Here is a 14,377-nt window from a genome sequence, read left to right on the forward strand (position 1 = left end):
TGAATGTGGGGATATCTACAGCCACATCTGACGTTCAGATGGACGACGAGACTTTGTTTTTGACCCCAAGGGTGCACAGGCTTTAAAGTGAAACATCTTACAGTGCCCAGAATGATTTTAATTACCATTAATTTCCAAAAGGAAAGGGGCACAGAGACTTCCGGGGTGGTTTAGTGTTCCGGAGGGGCATAGATTGCTTGCATGAAAGGGTTTCCTGCTCATATGGGACAGCTGAAAACAGACATCTGCTCAAAGGCTAGTGGAAGGAGAACATTTCATTTGTTAACAGCATATAATAAAATGAATCACCCACAGGTATACGGAGGATTATTGCTTACTTCTAAAACATTTGAACTCATGGTGCTAAACAAACTCTTGATAGTTTTGGTCAGGTTTAAGGAACCCAGAGACCAATTTCCATCCTCAGGGCTTGATAATAAGACCAGAACATCTTTGAACAATTACACAGACAGCCTGTAGTCACTCAGCTCTCCTGAACACAACTTCAAGTCATTAATTTTTTAAACAGACAGTAAATTTAGCTCTGGTGTAACCAAACCACAGTCAGTCCTACACTAAATGCTGTCATGCTCCTTGCACAACAACAACAAAAAAATAGCGTGAAGCGCAGGAATTACAATCGCTCTATCCTGCTGTTTTTGTGAGAACAGAATATGTTTGTGGATGCTGAGAGCACACAGGGAATACTGTGGTGAGGTTTAATTGGGGGTAAAGAACTGTGAATTTTTTTAATGATGCCCCAAGCTGATGAAATGGAGTGGCACTAAAGAGAAACTTTGATGCCCAACACTCAGAACCGCAAAGGCTAACCAACACAAGTGGACAGGAATGAGTGAGGGGCTGAGCTCAGACACTCCAGACTGCTGTCTCCACCAGGTTTTATGAGTCAAGCATGATTTCCAATGTTTCCTCATGATGCTTGTTAACTGCCTAGTAAGTGTGAAGTGACTGTAACCTCACACTCAATGAAAAACACTTTTTAAGTCCCTTTGCCACCAATTTCCCGCTTCATCCTCAGGTCTGCTCAGACCATTGGACCTTTCAAAGGCATGAAAACATTTCCAATGAGCAGAGGCTTCATTAAGCACTACTAGTGAAACATGCAACAACCAGTGTAAATAAACGGTCAATATTTGACATTATGAGTTTCGAATCATTTATTAATTATTAACAAAATTATGAACCTTACAGGGGTTACAGACGGCAAGAAAATGTGACTACTAAACATGTTAAAAAATGTAATAAATAAGTGAATGAACAAACAAACAAACAAACAAACAAACAAACAAATAATTAATTTAATGGGTTTTTTTTAAACCTTAAACAAAATAAATACAAGAAAATAATTTCCTCCAGTATTTCTGGTTTCTTCCCACCTCCTAAAAAATATTGGTAGGTGGCATGGCACCTGTGCGTGCGTATATGGTGCCCTGCGATAAAGTTCCATCCAGGGGGTGTTCCCACTTCACACCCAGCATTACCAGGATCCCAGGATAGACTCTGGATCCACTAGTGGAAGAGTTCAAGAAAGTTGGCATGCTACCTGTTGATTACCATGTTAAACATCTTAAATTAAACCATGTATACAACATCTATAACAACAATGCTCCACAGTATATGAAATCTAACTTCCAGTTGTTTGTGCATAATTGTACTAGAAATAGTTTTGGTTCATTTGTTGTAAATCACGTCAGTTCTTTTAGTAAAAATGGTTTTACCATACTTGTGCTAAATTATGGAATGACCTACCTGTTTCTGTTAAAATGTTAAGGAGTAAAGATGACTTTAAGAAAACAGTTAAAGAACATTTTATGTCACAATTGTTAAATGACAACCAAGATGATTTTATGTATTATTAGTATTACTCATGTTCTTGTCTTTCCAATTATTTTATATGTTATCAATTTTTTATTTTTTTTGTTGACCAGTGTACTTTGTTAATGTGCCTTTTTCAAATTGTCATTTTCTTCAGAGGACCACAATGTAAATAAGTTTAGTGCTTTTTTGTGTTATCCTCAGCAATGTATTGTTTTTATGTATTTTATATATATATATATATATATATATATATATATATATATATATATATATATATATATATATATTTGTGTGTGTGTGTGTGTGTGTGTACTTTTAATGCCAAAAAAAAAAAAAATCCACTGTGACTCTGACCAGGATAAGGTGGTTACTGAAAATAAATGAATGAATGAATGAATCTGTACTGAAATAAAAAAAACAAAAGAGCACATAACTCATCTCATCTCATCTCATTATCTCTAGCCGCTTTATCCTTCTACAGGGTCGCAGGCAAGCTGGAGCCTATCCCAGCTGACTACGGGCGAAAGGCGGGGTACACCCTGGACAAGTCGCCAGGTCATCACAGGGCTGACACATAGACACAGACAACCATTCACACTCACATTCACACCTACGGTCAATTTAGAGTCACCAGTTAGCCTAACCTGCATGTCTTTGGACTGTGGGGGAAACCGGAGCACCCGGAGGAAACCCACGCGGACACGGGGAGAACATGCAAACTCCACACAGAAAGGCCCTCGCCGGCCCCGGGGCTCGAACCCAGGACCTTCTTGCTGTGAGGCGACAGCGCTAACCACTACACCACCGTGCCGCCCCCAGCACATAACTCATTAGTTAAAATTTATTTGTACCAAACATCATATCAAATCAAACAAAGTGGCATTGCAATAATATATGTGTTTACCTAAAGCTTTGGATATAAATAATATTGTTATGATTAATTATACAACAGTCAGTTCCAGTCCATGAATTTGATTGGTTGAGCAACATTCCAAGAGTGCTTATATTTATTATAACCACACTGGGACGTTTCACTGTTTGTATCTCTCCACTTCATAGTTCAAAACAGGTACTACAGTAGCGTTAGCGACATCATTAGTGGACATGGCAAATGGTCATTTTCAGGAATATAACTTTTGACTCAAAATATGGAAGCTCATCATATGAAGAAGAAAGGGAAGCTTTTACTGGAAGCACTTTGAACAGGAATGTACAAATCAACGTGAGCTAGCTAGCTGACATGCTATAAAGTGAGTGTCGCTTCTTTGGGATCTATTTCTGCTAGCAGAGCAAAAAATAAACATATTGGCCAAATTTTGTCCAAAATGTCACTTACTCGATATTAGTGTTTTGTTTATATTAGCTTCTGTTGTATAAAAGCAATATCACACTCAAGGTTGTGCTGCTGTATTGAATATCTGCCCAGCTGTGATTATTTATGACCTTGTGCCTACAACCGAATCACAGCCATGGTGATATTCAGTATAACAGTATAACGCTCCCTCTCATGTGATATTGCCTAATTATTTTACAGGTACATCTGGATAAGTCACAGTGAGCGTATATACATGGGTATGCCATCAAGACCAATAACACTGGGATCATTTTATAATGAATGGTGAAGATGGGTGGGTCCAGGTTTATTCATAATCACTGCAGACGTACATCCCTCTCAATCATTTATCACCTTTTTCCTGTACTGCCATGCCCTTCAGGATAATCAGCATCTGGCAAGAGTAGTGTGTGTTATATTAATTGCTCCAACCCACAGAACTGTTTCATGCCATTTCTCTTTTAAAGAGACTATGATATGATTCATTATTCCAGATAATGGAGGACTATAAATAATGTGACCGTTTATCAAATATGCATTTGATCTATTGGTTCATGCCACCATGCTAAAATCACATTTTTAGCATGGTGGCATGAACCAATAGATCAAATGCATAGTTGATAAACAGTCACATTATTTATAGTCCTCCGTTATCTGGAATAATGAATCATATCATAGTCTCTTTAAAAGAGAAATGGCATGAAACAGTTCTGTGGGTTGGAGCAATTAATATAACACACACTACTCTTGCCAGATGCTGATTATCCTGAAGGGCATGGCAGTACAGGAAAAAGGTGATAAATGATTGAGAGGGATGTATGTCTGCAGTGATTATGAATAAACCTGGACCCACCCATCTTCGTTAGTCCCCCTGATACAAGCCCAGCCCAGGATAAAATGTGAGGGAAGAGTGAGCCACCCCACCAAAGAGCAGACAGCAGGGCAAAGAGAAAGAGTGTGGACACCCAGCTACGATTTTACAGCCTCTTTCGGTCACACAGACGTGCTTTCACTGCTTTCTCTCTCTCTCTCTCTCTCTCTCTCTCTCTCTCTCTCTCTCCTGCTGCACTCTCACTCTCTCTCTTTCACACACACACACACACACACACACACACACACACACACACACACATAGACACACAATTTGCTCAACTCATTCACAGACACGGGTCAGGCGGCCTCACGTTTCACCTTGCTCTGCCCCTGGCTGAAAGGAGAGGGAGCCTCTGCAAGGTGCAGCCATCCCACAGTGCTTTCACAGCCGGGTAAAGTTAAGTCAAGAGACCTGAGCACTCCATGGAAACTTGAGAAGTGTTAGAACCTTCTTTGGAGATGGAATTACAAAGCGCTACATCACCTCTGCAGTGAAGGAGCAGGATAACCAGGCAGACAGACTCAAGATCTTTGCACGTCTCCAAAGAATTGACTCACATCAATTTGTTTTGCCATGCTTTTTCTGAATGGTTCCTGGTGAAAGCAGCTGCTGCTCACAGGGACTGTACGCAGTGGGGTGGCGAATGGGGAGCAACATCATGTCAGCTGTTTGTGCAAGGTGCACCTTGGGAGTGTGACCCACCATGTGCAAATGGACGGCGGCCGTTGCTGCTCACTGCGCCGACCTCACCTCTATCAGCCCAGCCCATATCGGGCTACCTCTTCTGCCCGGTGCTCTCCCTGTGCGCCTTGCATACCTCTCCTTGCTCTTCTTTCTGGCCAGTACAGCTTTTGCAGAATGCCCGGCCGGACTGGGTCATGACCCACTCCATGTGCTGACGCGGAGCGCAAACTGCTCATGGACTCTGGAACGCCACACACGCAGTTACAACCACCTGGAAGGCGACGTGCGGCTACGGCGCCTGTATTCCGCCAACAAGTTCTTCCTCTGCATCGACAAGACAGGCAAGGTGGATGGCACACGGCGCAAAAACTATCCTGACAGTGAGTATGCAGCAGTGTCTTTTCCTCTTAGTCTGCTAGAAAGGGTGTGGAGCTTATTATGTATCAGCCTTCACTTTTATTACCTTGCATGCTCTTTTTATGGCTCTTTTTTAATCATTCAGGATTCATCTGCCTTTACACAGGTCAACAGATTTTACCTTCAATTGGTGTCATGATCTGGTGATTCAAAGCTTTGCTGGATATCCTTTGGAATATTCATGGGAAATCCTTGGCCATGTTTACAACATAATAGACTCGATGGCAGACGTGAGATGGCTGGGTGTGAATACGAGAGCAGGGAATGAGAGTTCTGCTTTTGAGGAAACTAGTTAAAAATTTGGCTGCAAGCTATTATATTTACTTTATAATAAGAGTAATTTGATAGTGTATGGTAAGAATAGTATAATGGGATATTTTCCATTACTCTAATATTTCACCTGTATTTTTGAATTCTGGTTCCGTATGATCTATGGTCATAACGTTCCCATAACTTTTCCCCTTTGTGAAATTGCAGGTGCAACAGCTTATTCATATTCCACAGCACTTACTGGGACAAATTGCCCACATTTTCCTGTTGTCGTTGGGCTTGCATGCTCCTAGCAAATCATAGCTATGCATGATCCATCACATTTATTCCTGAACAACTGGAGATTTGACAATATGAGATCATGTCAAGAGGTCAATGGTCTGGCTTTGGCTTTTAATGGTCATGAGACTAGCACATTGTAGTGGTTTGGGGGTCTGACCTTAGTTTGACCAAAGTCTTACTTTGTGTGTTTATATGTGTTGCTGAGTACCCTTTTTGCAAACAGTGTGAATCATCTGTTCCAGACCAGTCACTCCAGCTGGGAGCACAGCTTTAGTCTATTGGTGTGCAGCTGTCCAGATTCAATAGAATTACATGGAATTACAAGGGAATATCATTGCATGATACTAGGTGTGGAACAAATAGAAACTTCGGCAATGTTTGACAAGCAGTATGATAGATTCCCAATTTCAGGTTTAGGTTCAGGAAAACCATGTAGACATACATGTGACTGTAGAAATTGAGTTAATATCATAAAACTCAAGGTTTTGGATACTGTAAGTGTGTCTGGTCATTTCTGCAGCCAGTATTGTGTTGTTATAGACACCGGGAATGTCTGTCACCAACAATTGCTTTCCACAACTGTGGATTTTCTCAGTTTCTAGTTTCCAGGGCTCTGTCAGGTCTGCTTAGATGTTGCACATGGGTTTGGTGAGGTGAAACAGTGCAGCCCTCCAATGCAATTTCCACGTGCATTTAAAAACTATACTCTCATTTCCTGTGCCTAAATTTCACAAGTGCCCCTTGAGTAGCAAGGGCCTCCTGTGCCATGGCATAATACATCTTGCTTAATTCGTGAATTGTTCTTATTGGTGCTAGTGAGAAACACCTAGGAATACTCCCTAGCATAATAGATGCCTTGGATTTATTGATAGTTTTACTGAGAATGCAAAGCAAGGCCAATCAAAGCATGTTAAACATTAATCAAATCAAATGAAACTGAACAGAATGCACCTAAACATAAAACTGGACATATCTGAGCCTTATTAATAATGTATTCCTTAAAAATGCCTTACATGCAGCAAAATACCTTCATACAATAGCCTTGAATGAGCTATTGTGCTAGCGTATTCTCATTTACACATCTTATTTCTTACATATACACCAGTGCTGTATTCACAGGTAGAGAGTGCTGTTATGGTACCATACACTTTCATGCCATCCACCTTCGTCCTCAGCATAGCCCCCGAGATCTGTCAACATGCTGCCATAGCCCAAACAGGGGACATTCGTGCCCTACTCACTTTTTCCCTTTTTCCAGCCCCCGCTTATGACTGCTCAGGTGCAAAAACAGTCTGAATTAGTCAACAAGCCCTTGGCTAATTGAGGTTGGAAAATATTGTATCAATCCCAGTGGACTGGAACAGCAGAAGGGAAGATGCAGAGCCATGGAGTCAAAGGAGGGAGAGAGAGAGAGAGAGAGAGAGAGAGAGAGAGAGAGAGAGAGAGGGGTTTGTGTGAGAATGATAGTAGGCCAGAGTAGTGTTGTATCAGAGACCTGTTCTGGTGAATGGAACAATACCCATCGTGACTGGCTCTGGCAGTCTGTTCTGAATTAAAATCTGGCCATGAGTTGAAGCAAACACCCCCCCCCCCCCCCCCCCCCCCCCCAATATGTTCTGGTTTTAGCACTTGTTTGTTGGTGTGCCTATTTTAGGAAAACTCTAGTTTAGTCAGTATAAAAGATAGAACACTGACTCTGGGAAAAAAAAATTTAACACAAGGAAATTTAAATTTGTGCTTTTGAACACCTTGTGCTGATTATAATTCCTGAATTTTTGGCTTAGTCTGAAGTTGACGTTTTTACTACAGATTGGTTTAGCAATGAATGGTTGAGATAATGCAATTAAAAGGTTGATGGACAATCTGTGTAAATCAGAGAAGTACTTCAGGATTTGCTAAAGTGGTTATTGGTGGAGCTCCACTCTACTTCTTCTGTACAGAACATAAACACTAACAAGGATGAATAATGGTTTACGAGGTTGTTCACTAAACAAGAGATTTTTGAAGAAACCAGGATCATAAACTACTCTGTCCTCTTAAAGGTCAAGGGATCAAACAACTAAAACACTTTATCTTTGTTCAAATGCTGTGTTACTGATGGTGTAGCTCTGCTGAGGGGGAAAACACACACACACACACACACACACACACACACACACACACACACACACACACACACACACCTTATCCATATTTTGTTTCTCCACCAGCAGTCCATTTGGAAGATTTTGCTTTGCCAAAGTTGTTTTCCTTTTCATTATTCATGTCACGGGTACTTATGTTCCTTTTCATTATTCATGTCACGGGTACTTATGGAAATATTGGTAGCAAGCAGAGCCAGCTTTCACAATCTTTTTTTTTCCTCTTAATGGGACTTTAAAAGGAAACACTGTTAAAGTCTTGGGTGTGTGTGGTTAAAGACATCAAATGTTTGATTCGGGTCCAGGTGGTGACACTGTGCTCAACCCTGTGGAAATAAAGTCATGTAACAGGCATAATCAGAAAAGTCACTTGTGTTAAAATATGCTCACTTTGCTGTGTACCAGGCCCTGTGCCCCACCGCCTCTGTTTCAGCTGTATTTCCAGGGTCTTGTGTCATGTTTACCAAGTCTCCCCGTCGTAGTTCTGCATCTCCCTTTACATGCTGCCCTTTTCCTTTGCTGTGATTTCATCGGCGTGTTGCGCTTGGCCCCAAGTCACAGGAAGAAAATCATCCACCCGTTCTGAATATATTGTGGAATTATTTAAAACATATTTCAAGAAGCTAGACTGTCAGTCTACTGAGGCACGGACAAGCCACAGAAGGGAGATTGTACACTGCTAATGCTGGCGCATAGGACCTTTAGCAGTCAGCAGATGTGAAAAGGAATGTATATAGAAGTCATATTCATTATTTTGGCTCAAACATTTCAAATGAATCTTATTTTCTGGAAGAATGTGTTTTAACATGCTTTAAATTACTCGTGTCCAATAACAAAGTGAGTCTCAGATTCACAGAGTCATGAATTCAACACAGAACTGACAGTAATTATGGGAAATACTTCACAAGTAATTTAGTGGTCACGTACTGTATTTTGATGGACAATATTGAGGCTACATACAGACATGTGTGAGAATTTTATACAACTTTCCAGTGATTCAGTCAGATAAGTGATATTGATATTGATATTGTAACTTCATATTACCATATAGTAGCACAACATTATTTGTTGACACATTGATTTTGGAACAGCTCTCTGCTAGCCAGGTCTTGCTATTTCATACCAGTGCCAAGTACCTGACAAAAAATAGCCTTCCTACTTTACACCTTTATGACCTTTGCACCTTTCCTCAGGAGACTTAAGTAATAATTTTAATTGAGCAAAGCAGCTAGCCTTTTCCATATGCCATTCAAATAATTCTTGAACAAGCTAGTCAGTCTAATGTATGGCCCTTGTCCCACAAAGACAAACCCAGACTAGACTTGCATACTACTGATTTTTCCTTGCTCACGACTTACGCTATATTCCAGGCAATGCTGCAACTTTTAATCCCCCACCTACAACCTGTAAAACACATCTCAAATGTCCCTCAACTTGAAATTTCATCTTGGGATGATCTTCTCAACTACCAGTCCCTGTTTACTAGGGATGCCAAATCTACACAGCCGTGCACACTACGAACAGTGTACAGTGCTCCTTTTCTACTACTAACTTACATTATTCTATCCACATTCATTGGATATGAGCAATTGCATGCTCTGATTGGCTACTCTACTACTAGGCTATCAGATCATATACCATGAGTAGAGAAAAACAAAATGGCGGAGCGTGTTGCTGAACCAACCGAGGATGAAATAAAAACTACTCAAAAACAAAACCCAATTACTATTATCATGGGGCAGCACAATGGTGTAGTAGTTAGCACTGTCACCTCACAGCAAGAAGGTCCCGGGTTCAAGCCTAGCGGCCGGCGAGGGCCTTTCTGTGTGGAGTTTGCATGTTCTCCCCGTGTCTGTGTGGGTTTCCTCCGGGTGCTCCAGTTTCCCCCACAGTCAAAAGACATGCAGGTTAGGCTAATTGGTGGCTCTAAATTGACTGTAGGTGTGAATGTGAGTGTGAATGGTTGTTTGTCTCTGTATCAGCCCTGTGATGACCTGGCGACTTGTCCAGGGTGTACCCTGCCTCTCGTCCATAGTCAGCTGGGATATGCTCCAGCTTGCCTGCGACCCTGTAGAACAGGATAAGTGGCTACAGATGATGGATGGATATTGTTATCATCACATTTTTCACAAATTGCTACTGTCATTTTGCTGGTTTGTTTACATTCTAATGCCGCTTTTCCACTACAAACGCGGCTGAGTCGGGCTGAGCCGTGCCGTGCTGAGTCGGGCTGAGCGGGGCTGTTGGAGTTGCATTTCGACTACAACCGCGCTGAACCGTGCTGGCTGGAAGTGGGTGGACACATTGGGTGGAGTTAGCGAAAGTGGGTGGACGTCAGGTGATGTCGTTAAGCAGCGCAAACAGTGACATCAGTGAGCTTTTAAGCGGTAGTCTCACGACCCGGATAGTAAACAATAAACATGGAGGACATGGAGTCGTTAGTGTTGCTGGTCTTGGTGCTGTGGCTTGTTGTCACCGACAACGCGGACAGATACTGGCAAGAGCGTATAGATGAGGTGAGGCGCATAAGGCTTCAGAAATTCTCCTAATTCGTAATTATTCTCCTTCCGGGTTTGCGGTGTTTACAGATCCCAGCGCGCTCGCGGGGCGTGTGTGGGCATGTGAGGACACTCCTCCTCACCAATCAGTGCACAGGGGAGTGTCTGCTCACGCCCCCAGCCTCACTCGGCACGGCTTGGCTCGCTTCAGCCCCACTCCAAAATGGTGCGAGTTTTAGGGGCTAAGCAGGGCTGAAACGAGCTGAGTCGTGCTGGTTTTTGGTAGTCGAAACGCGAGCCGTGTCGGGCTGAAGTGAACTGAAGCGAGCTGAAGTGAGCTGAAAAAGGGTAGTGGAAAAGGGCCATAAGTGGAAATTATTTTGTCTGATGTTTTGTATAAAGTTTTTTATTTATCAAATTTGCAAAAAATAAAAATACTCTGTTTTTCAAAATCCAGTGAATGTGGATAGAATGAAAGAGTTATTCCATTCAGTCTTGTCGTACATGGCTTATATCCAACTCGGTGCTACGCACCTCATTGGCTATCAGCTCATGTACGACTCGATTTCATGAAATAACTGTTAATTATAGTAGTATTTGGCTTTAGATCAGTTAATATACATACATAGTACTTGGTTAAATCTATAACACTGACCATGCTAATCACTGTTTTGAAAAGGTAATCATTAACATTAGCATTATCACTAATGTTAGCTGGTTAGCTTGTTGCTAACATTACTCATTATTGTCCGTTGGCTAGTTTATTGCTAAGATACTTTCTATTTTCCGCTGTTGTTGCTGTAATGCAGTTTCCATCCAAAATGTTGCACTGCTCACTATAGTAGTACAGAACCAATAGCCAATCAGTCCTGTAACTGTAAAAGTGCTTTTTATCAGCTTTACATGCACTGACAGAGCAAACAGAAGACATGCTTTTGTGGAGGTGCCCGTGTTTTTGTTTTGCTTTTTTTTACTTCACATGTTGAACTTGCAAATTACTGCTTACAAGGCACCATGAATGCAGCATTACATTCTTTTTTTTTATTGCAATAAAGGATTTTACTATCCAGAACCAATAGCCTTAAAAAGACAGGAAAACCAGCATTTTGACAATTTCAGGTTTATGGCATGGAAAGTATGGAAACAAAAACGGTTTATTAAAAAAATTTATATATATATATATATATATATATATATATATATATATATATATATATATATATATATATATATATATATATATATATATCAGACCCTGAGAGTAAAGATTAAAGATTGTTGTCCTGATTAAGCAGATATGTATACCAGGTGATTCCAGATGCTTCTCTAAAATCTTAGAATTTTGCTTACTTTAAGCCCAAAGAGAGTTCCTGAGGCATATGGTGCCAAAGAGATGGAGAAAACTGCCCATTTAATCCTTTCAAACAGGGACACTGGGTCCAACTATAGTGGGAAAATCCAAAAAGTTCATCTCTTGCCAGTTGTTCTTGGCACTGAATAGAGACATGGGAGAAACATGAAAGACACACACACACACACACACACACACACACACACACACACACACACACACACACACACACACCATTTAATGGTATAGAAGAAGTGTGGTAATAATATTTTAATTAGTATAACTTTTTCTATCCAAGAGCCAGGTTTGATAGCATGAATGGACATAAAATGTCACAATTAGCAGCTCCACTTGATTTACAGTCTGCCTTTGGCTCCACACTTGGTTTTACTGGGTTCATCAGTATGTTTATTGAGCCTTAATTTGAGTCCAGAAGGCTTTCTTTCTGCTTAAAATACTGGGTATTTAATACCCAGAGCTGTCTTTACTAGTAATGATTGAATTTTCACATACAACATCAGGGGGTCAGAGCAAGCAGTGCACCACATATTGAAGCTTTGCAAATAAGGTCAGAAAAATTTACATATTTAAAAGCATATGCAAACCTATTGGTGTTTTAATCAGGTTTGGCATATTTATCATCAGAAAAAACCATGAATTATATGTAGTTGTGGTTCTGTGATCCTGGATAACTGTCAGACATGGTAAGAATCACCTAGACACTTTCTTGTGCATATGCACATGCATGATGAGAGCTTACGAGAAAGTTGCAAAGTGATATATTTCACAGTATTTGCAATAAATATCGCTGATATACAGCTGTCTTCTGTGGAAGCTTTTCACTAAGCTTTGGTCAATTCTGTGCTGGTTCTGGATGAAAAGAAACCCTGACCATAGTTACCACAGTTACATATATAACTAACATTCTGTTTCAACCAATTTATCCACCATGGGTAGTAAGAATCACCTGGATAACACAAGCTTCATAGTCATGAGGAACCGACCCACATTAAAATTCTGTGGAATGTTTTTTGGAGATAACCACCACACTAAAGCCACTGGGAGGGATGATTTTAATGCTGTAGAACCTGAGGAAGGCGCACTGTAATGGCCAAGTAGCAGCAATGCAGAATTCCTGGACTGGCACATCTTTAAATAATGTGCACAAGGAAGAAGCGGTCCTAACAGAGGGTCTGAGTGTCCAGCCCAACTGTAAGCCATGGCAATGACAGCCATGAACCAGTGGGGTACTGCTCCATCTAAGTAGAACCTTACGGCATATCACTGGGCACTTCAGAAAATGCTCTGCGTGTTTGCCTTTATAAAACACTCTAAGGTTACTTGGTTGGTTTGCAAAATTGGGTAATATGACTAAAATTGGGTTTCTGCCCAAAGAAAGAAACTGCTGTCTTTCTTTGGAATGAGAAAGCACATTGAGTAGAAGCCTTTGTTCTGAACTGTCAGGTCTACATTTTTAATACACCTCTGTCCAAGAGGGAACAAATTTCTTGGGTCAGAGCAACAATCTTGATAGGCTCTGATATCTTTGAGGTCCTGTGCTCTGAGAACATTGGGGGTCAAGTACAAAACTGTAGTTTGTATATGCATGTTGAATCAGTGTCTAAGGCCAAGTTTACATTAGACCGTATCTGTCTTGTTTTCTTCGCGGATGCACTGTCCATTTACATTAAAACGCCTGGAAACGCCGGGAAACGGGAATTCGCCAGGGTCCACGTATTCAATCCAGATCGTGTCTGGTCCGGTGCTGTGTAAACATTGAGAATATGCGGATACGCTGTGCTGAGCTCTAGCTGGCGTCGTCATTGGACAACGTCACTGTGACATCCACCTTCCTGATTCGCTGGCGTTGGTCATGTGACGCGACTGCTGAAAAATGGCGCGGACTTCCGCCTTGTATCACCTTTCATTAAAGAGTATAAAAGTATGAAAATACTGCAAATACTGATGCAAATACTGCCCATTGTGTAGTTATGATTGTCTTTAGGCTTGCCATCTTTCCACTTGCAAGTGGTAAGTGACGCACATGCCCGACATGCACTGAGATCACACACACAGCGGCTCAGTCCCGAATCACAGCTCGTGCGCTCCACTCGCGCGCTCTGTGAGCTGCGCAGGGCCGGAGTGCGCACCCTCCAGAGGGCACTCGCTGTTCAGGGCGGAGTGATTTGGAGCGCAGGATGCCTGCGGAGCCGAGCGTATCTGTGTATTGGCGTTGCTGTGTGCACGCGAATCGTGTATTGGCGTTGCTGTGTGCAAACTAATCGTTTTAAAAACGTTAATCTGACGATCCGCTGATACGGTCTAATGTAAACCCCACCTAACATTGATTGAATAACACTACTTGCTAACTAAACACTAAAAACTAACCACAGTATCAAATTAGCTTTAGTGGATGGGTCATTAGCTGCATAAGCTACCATTTAGCGCAACCACTGCACCAACAATGCACGAAATGGTAATGAGAACTGATCCAAAACCAACTTTCTTTCCCCTCAATGAAAAGGCATTAGCATTATTCAAAGCAGGGAGGTTAACTAGTTATCCACAGAGCAGCTTCTAGCAATAGGGTCAATACAAGCAATTCACTTATTTGTTATTACTCCTGGGTCTGAAGGCCAGTAGGGTTTTTACACCTTTAGTGTGTTGGTCAAACCTTTACAGAACTTT

The 14,377-nt window shown here is 41.4% G+C and overlaps 1 protein-coding gene across 1 annotated transcript in view; it reads left to right on the forward strand.

Moving 5' to 3' along the window:
• The first annotated feature begins 4,112 nt into the window (after positions 1 to 4,112).
• Positions 4,113 to 14,377, forward strand: part of fgf22 (fibroblast growth factor 22) — a 50,937-nt gene continuing 40,672 nt past the window's right edge. Inside the window, exon 1 of the mRNA XM_060940542.1 lies at positions 4,113 to 5,110. Within this exon, the coding sequence (XP_060796525.1) occupies positions 4,750 to 5,110 (361 nt within the window). The 5' untranslated portion in view covers positions 4,113 to 4,749. The remainder of the gene's footprint in view (positions 5,111 to 14,377) is intronic.

Source organism: Neoarius graeffei, chromosome 15 (assembly GCF_027579695.1).
Source record: "Neoarius graeffei isolate fNeoGra1 chromosome 15, fNeoGra1.pri, whole genome shotgun sequence".
NCBI lineage: Eukaryota > Metazoa > Chordata > Actinopteri > Siluriformes > Ariidae > Neoarius > Neoarius graeffei.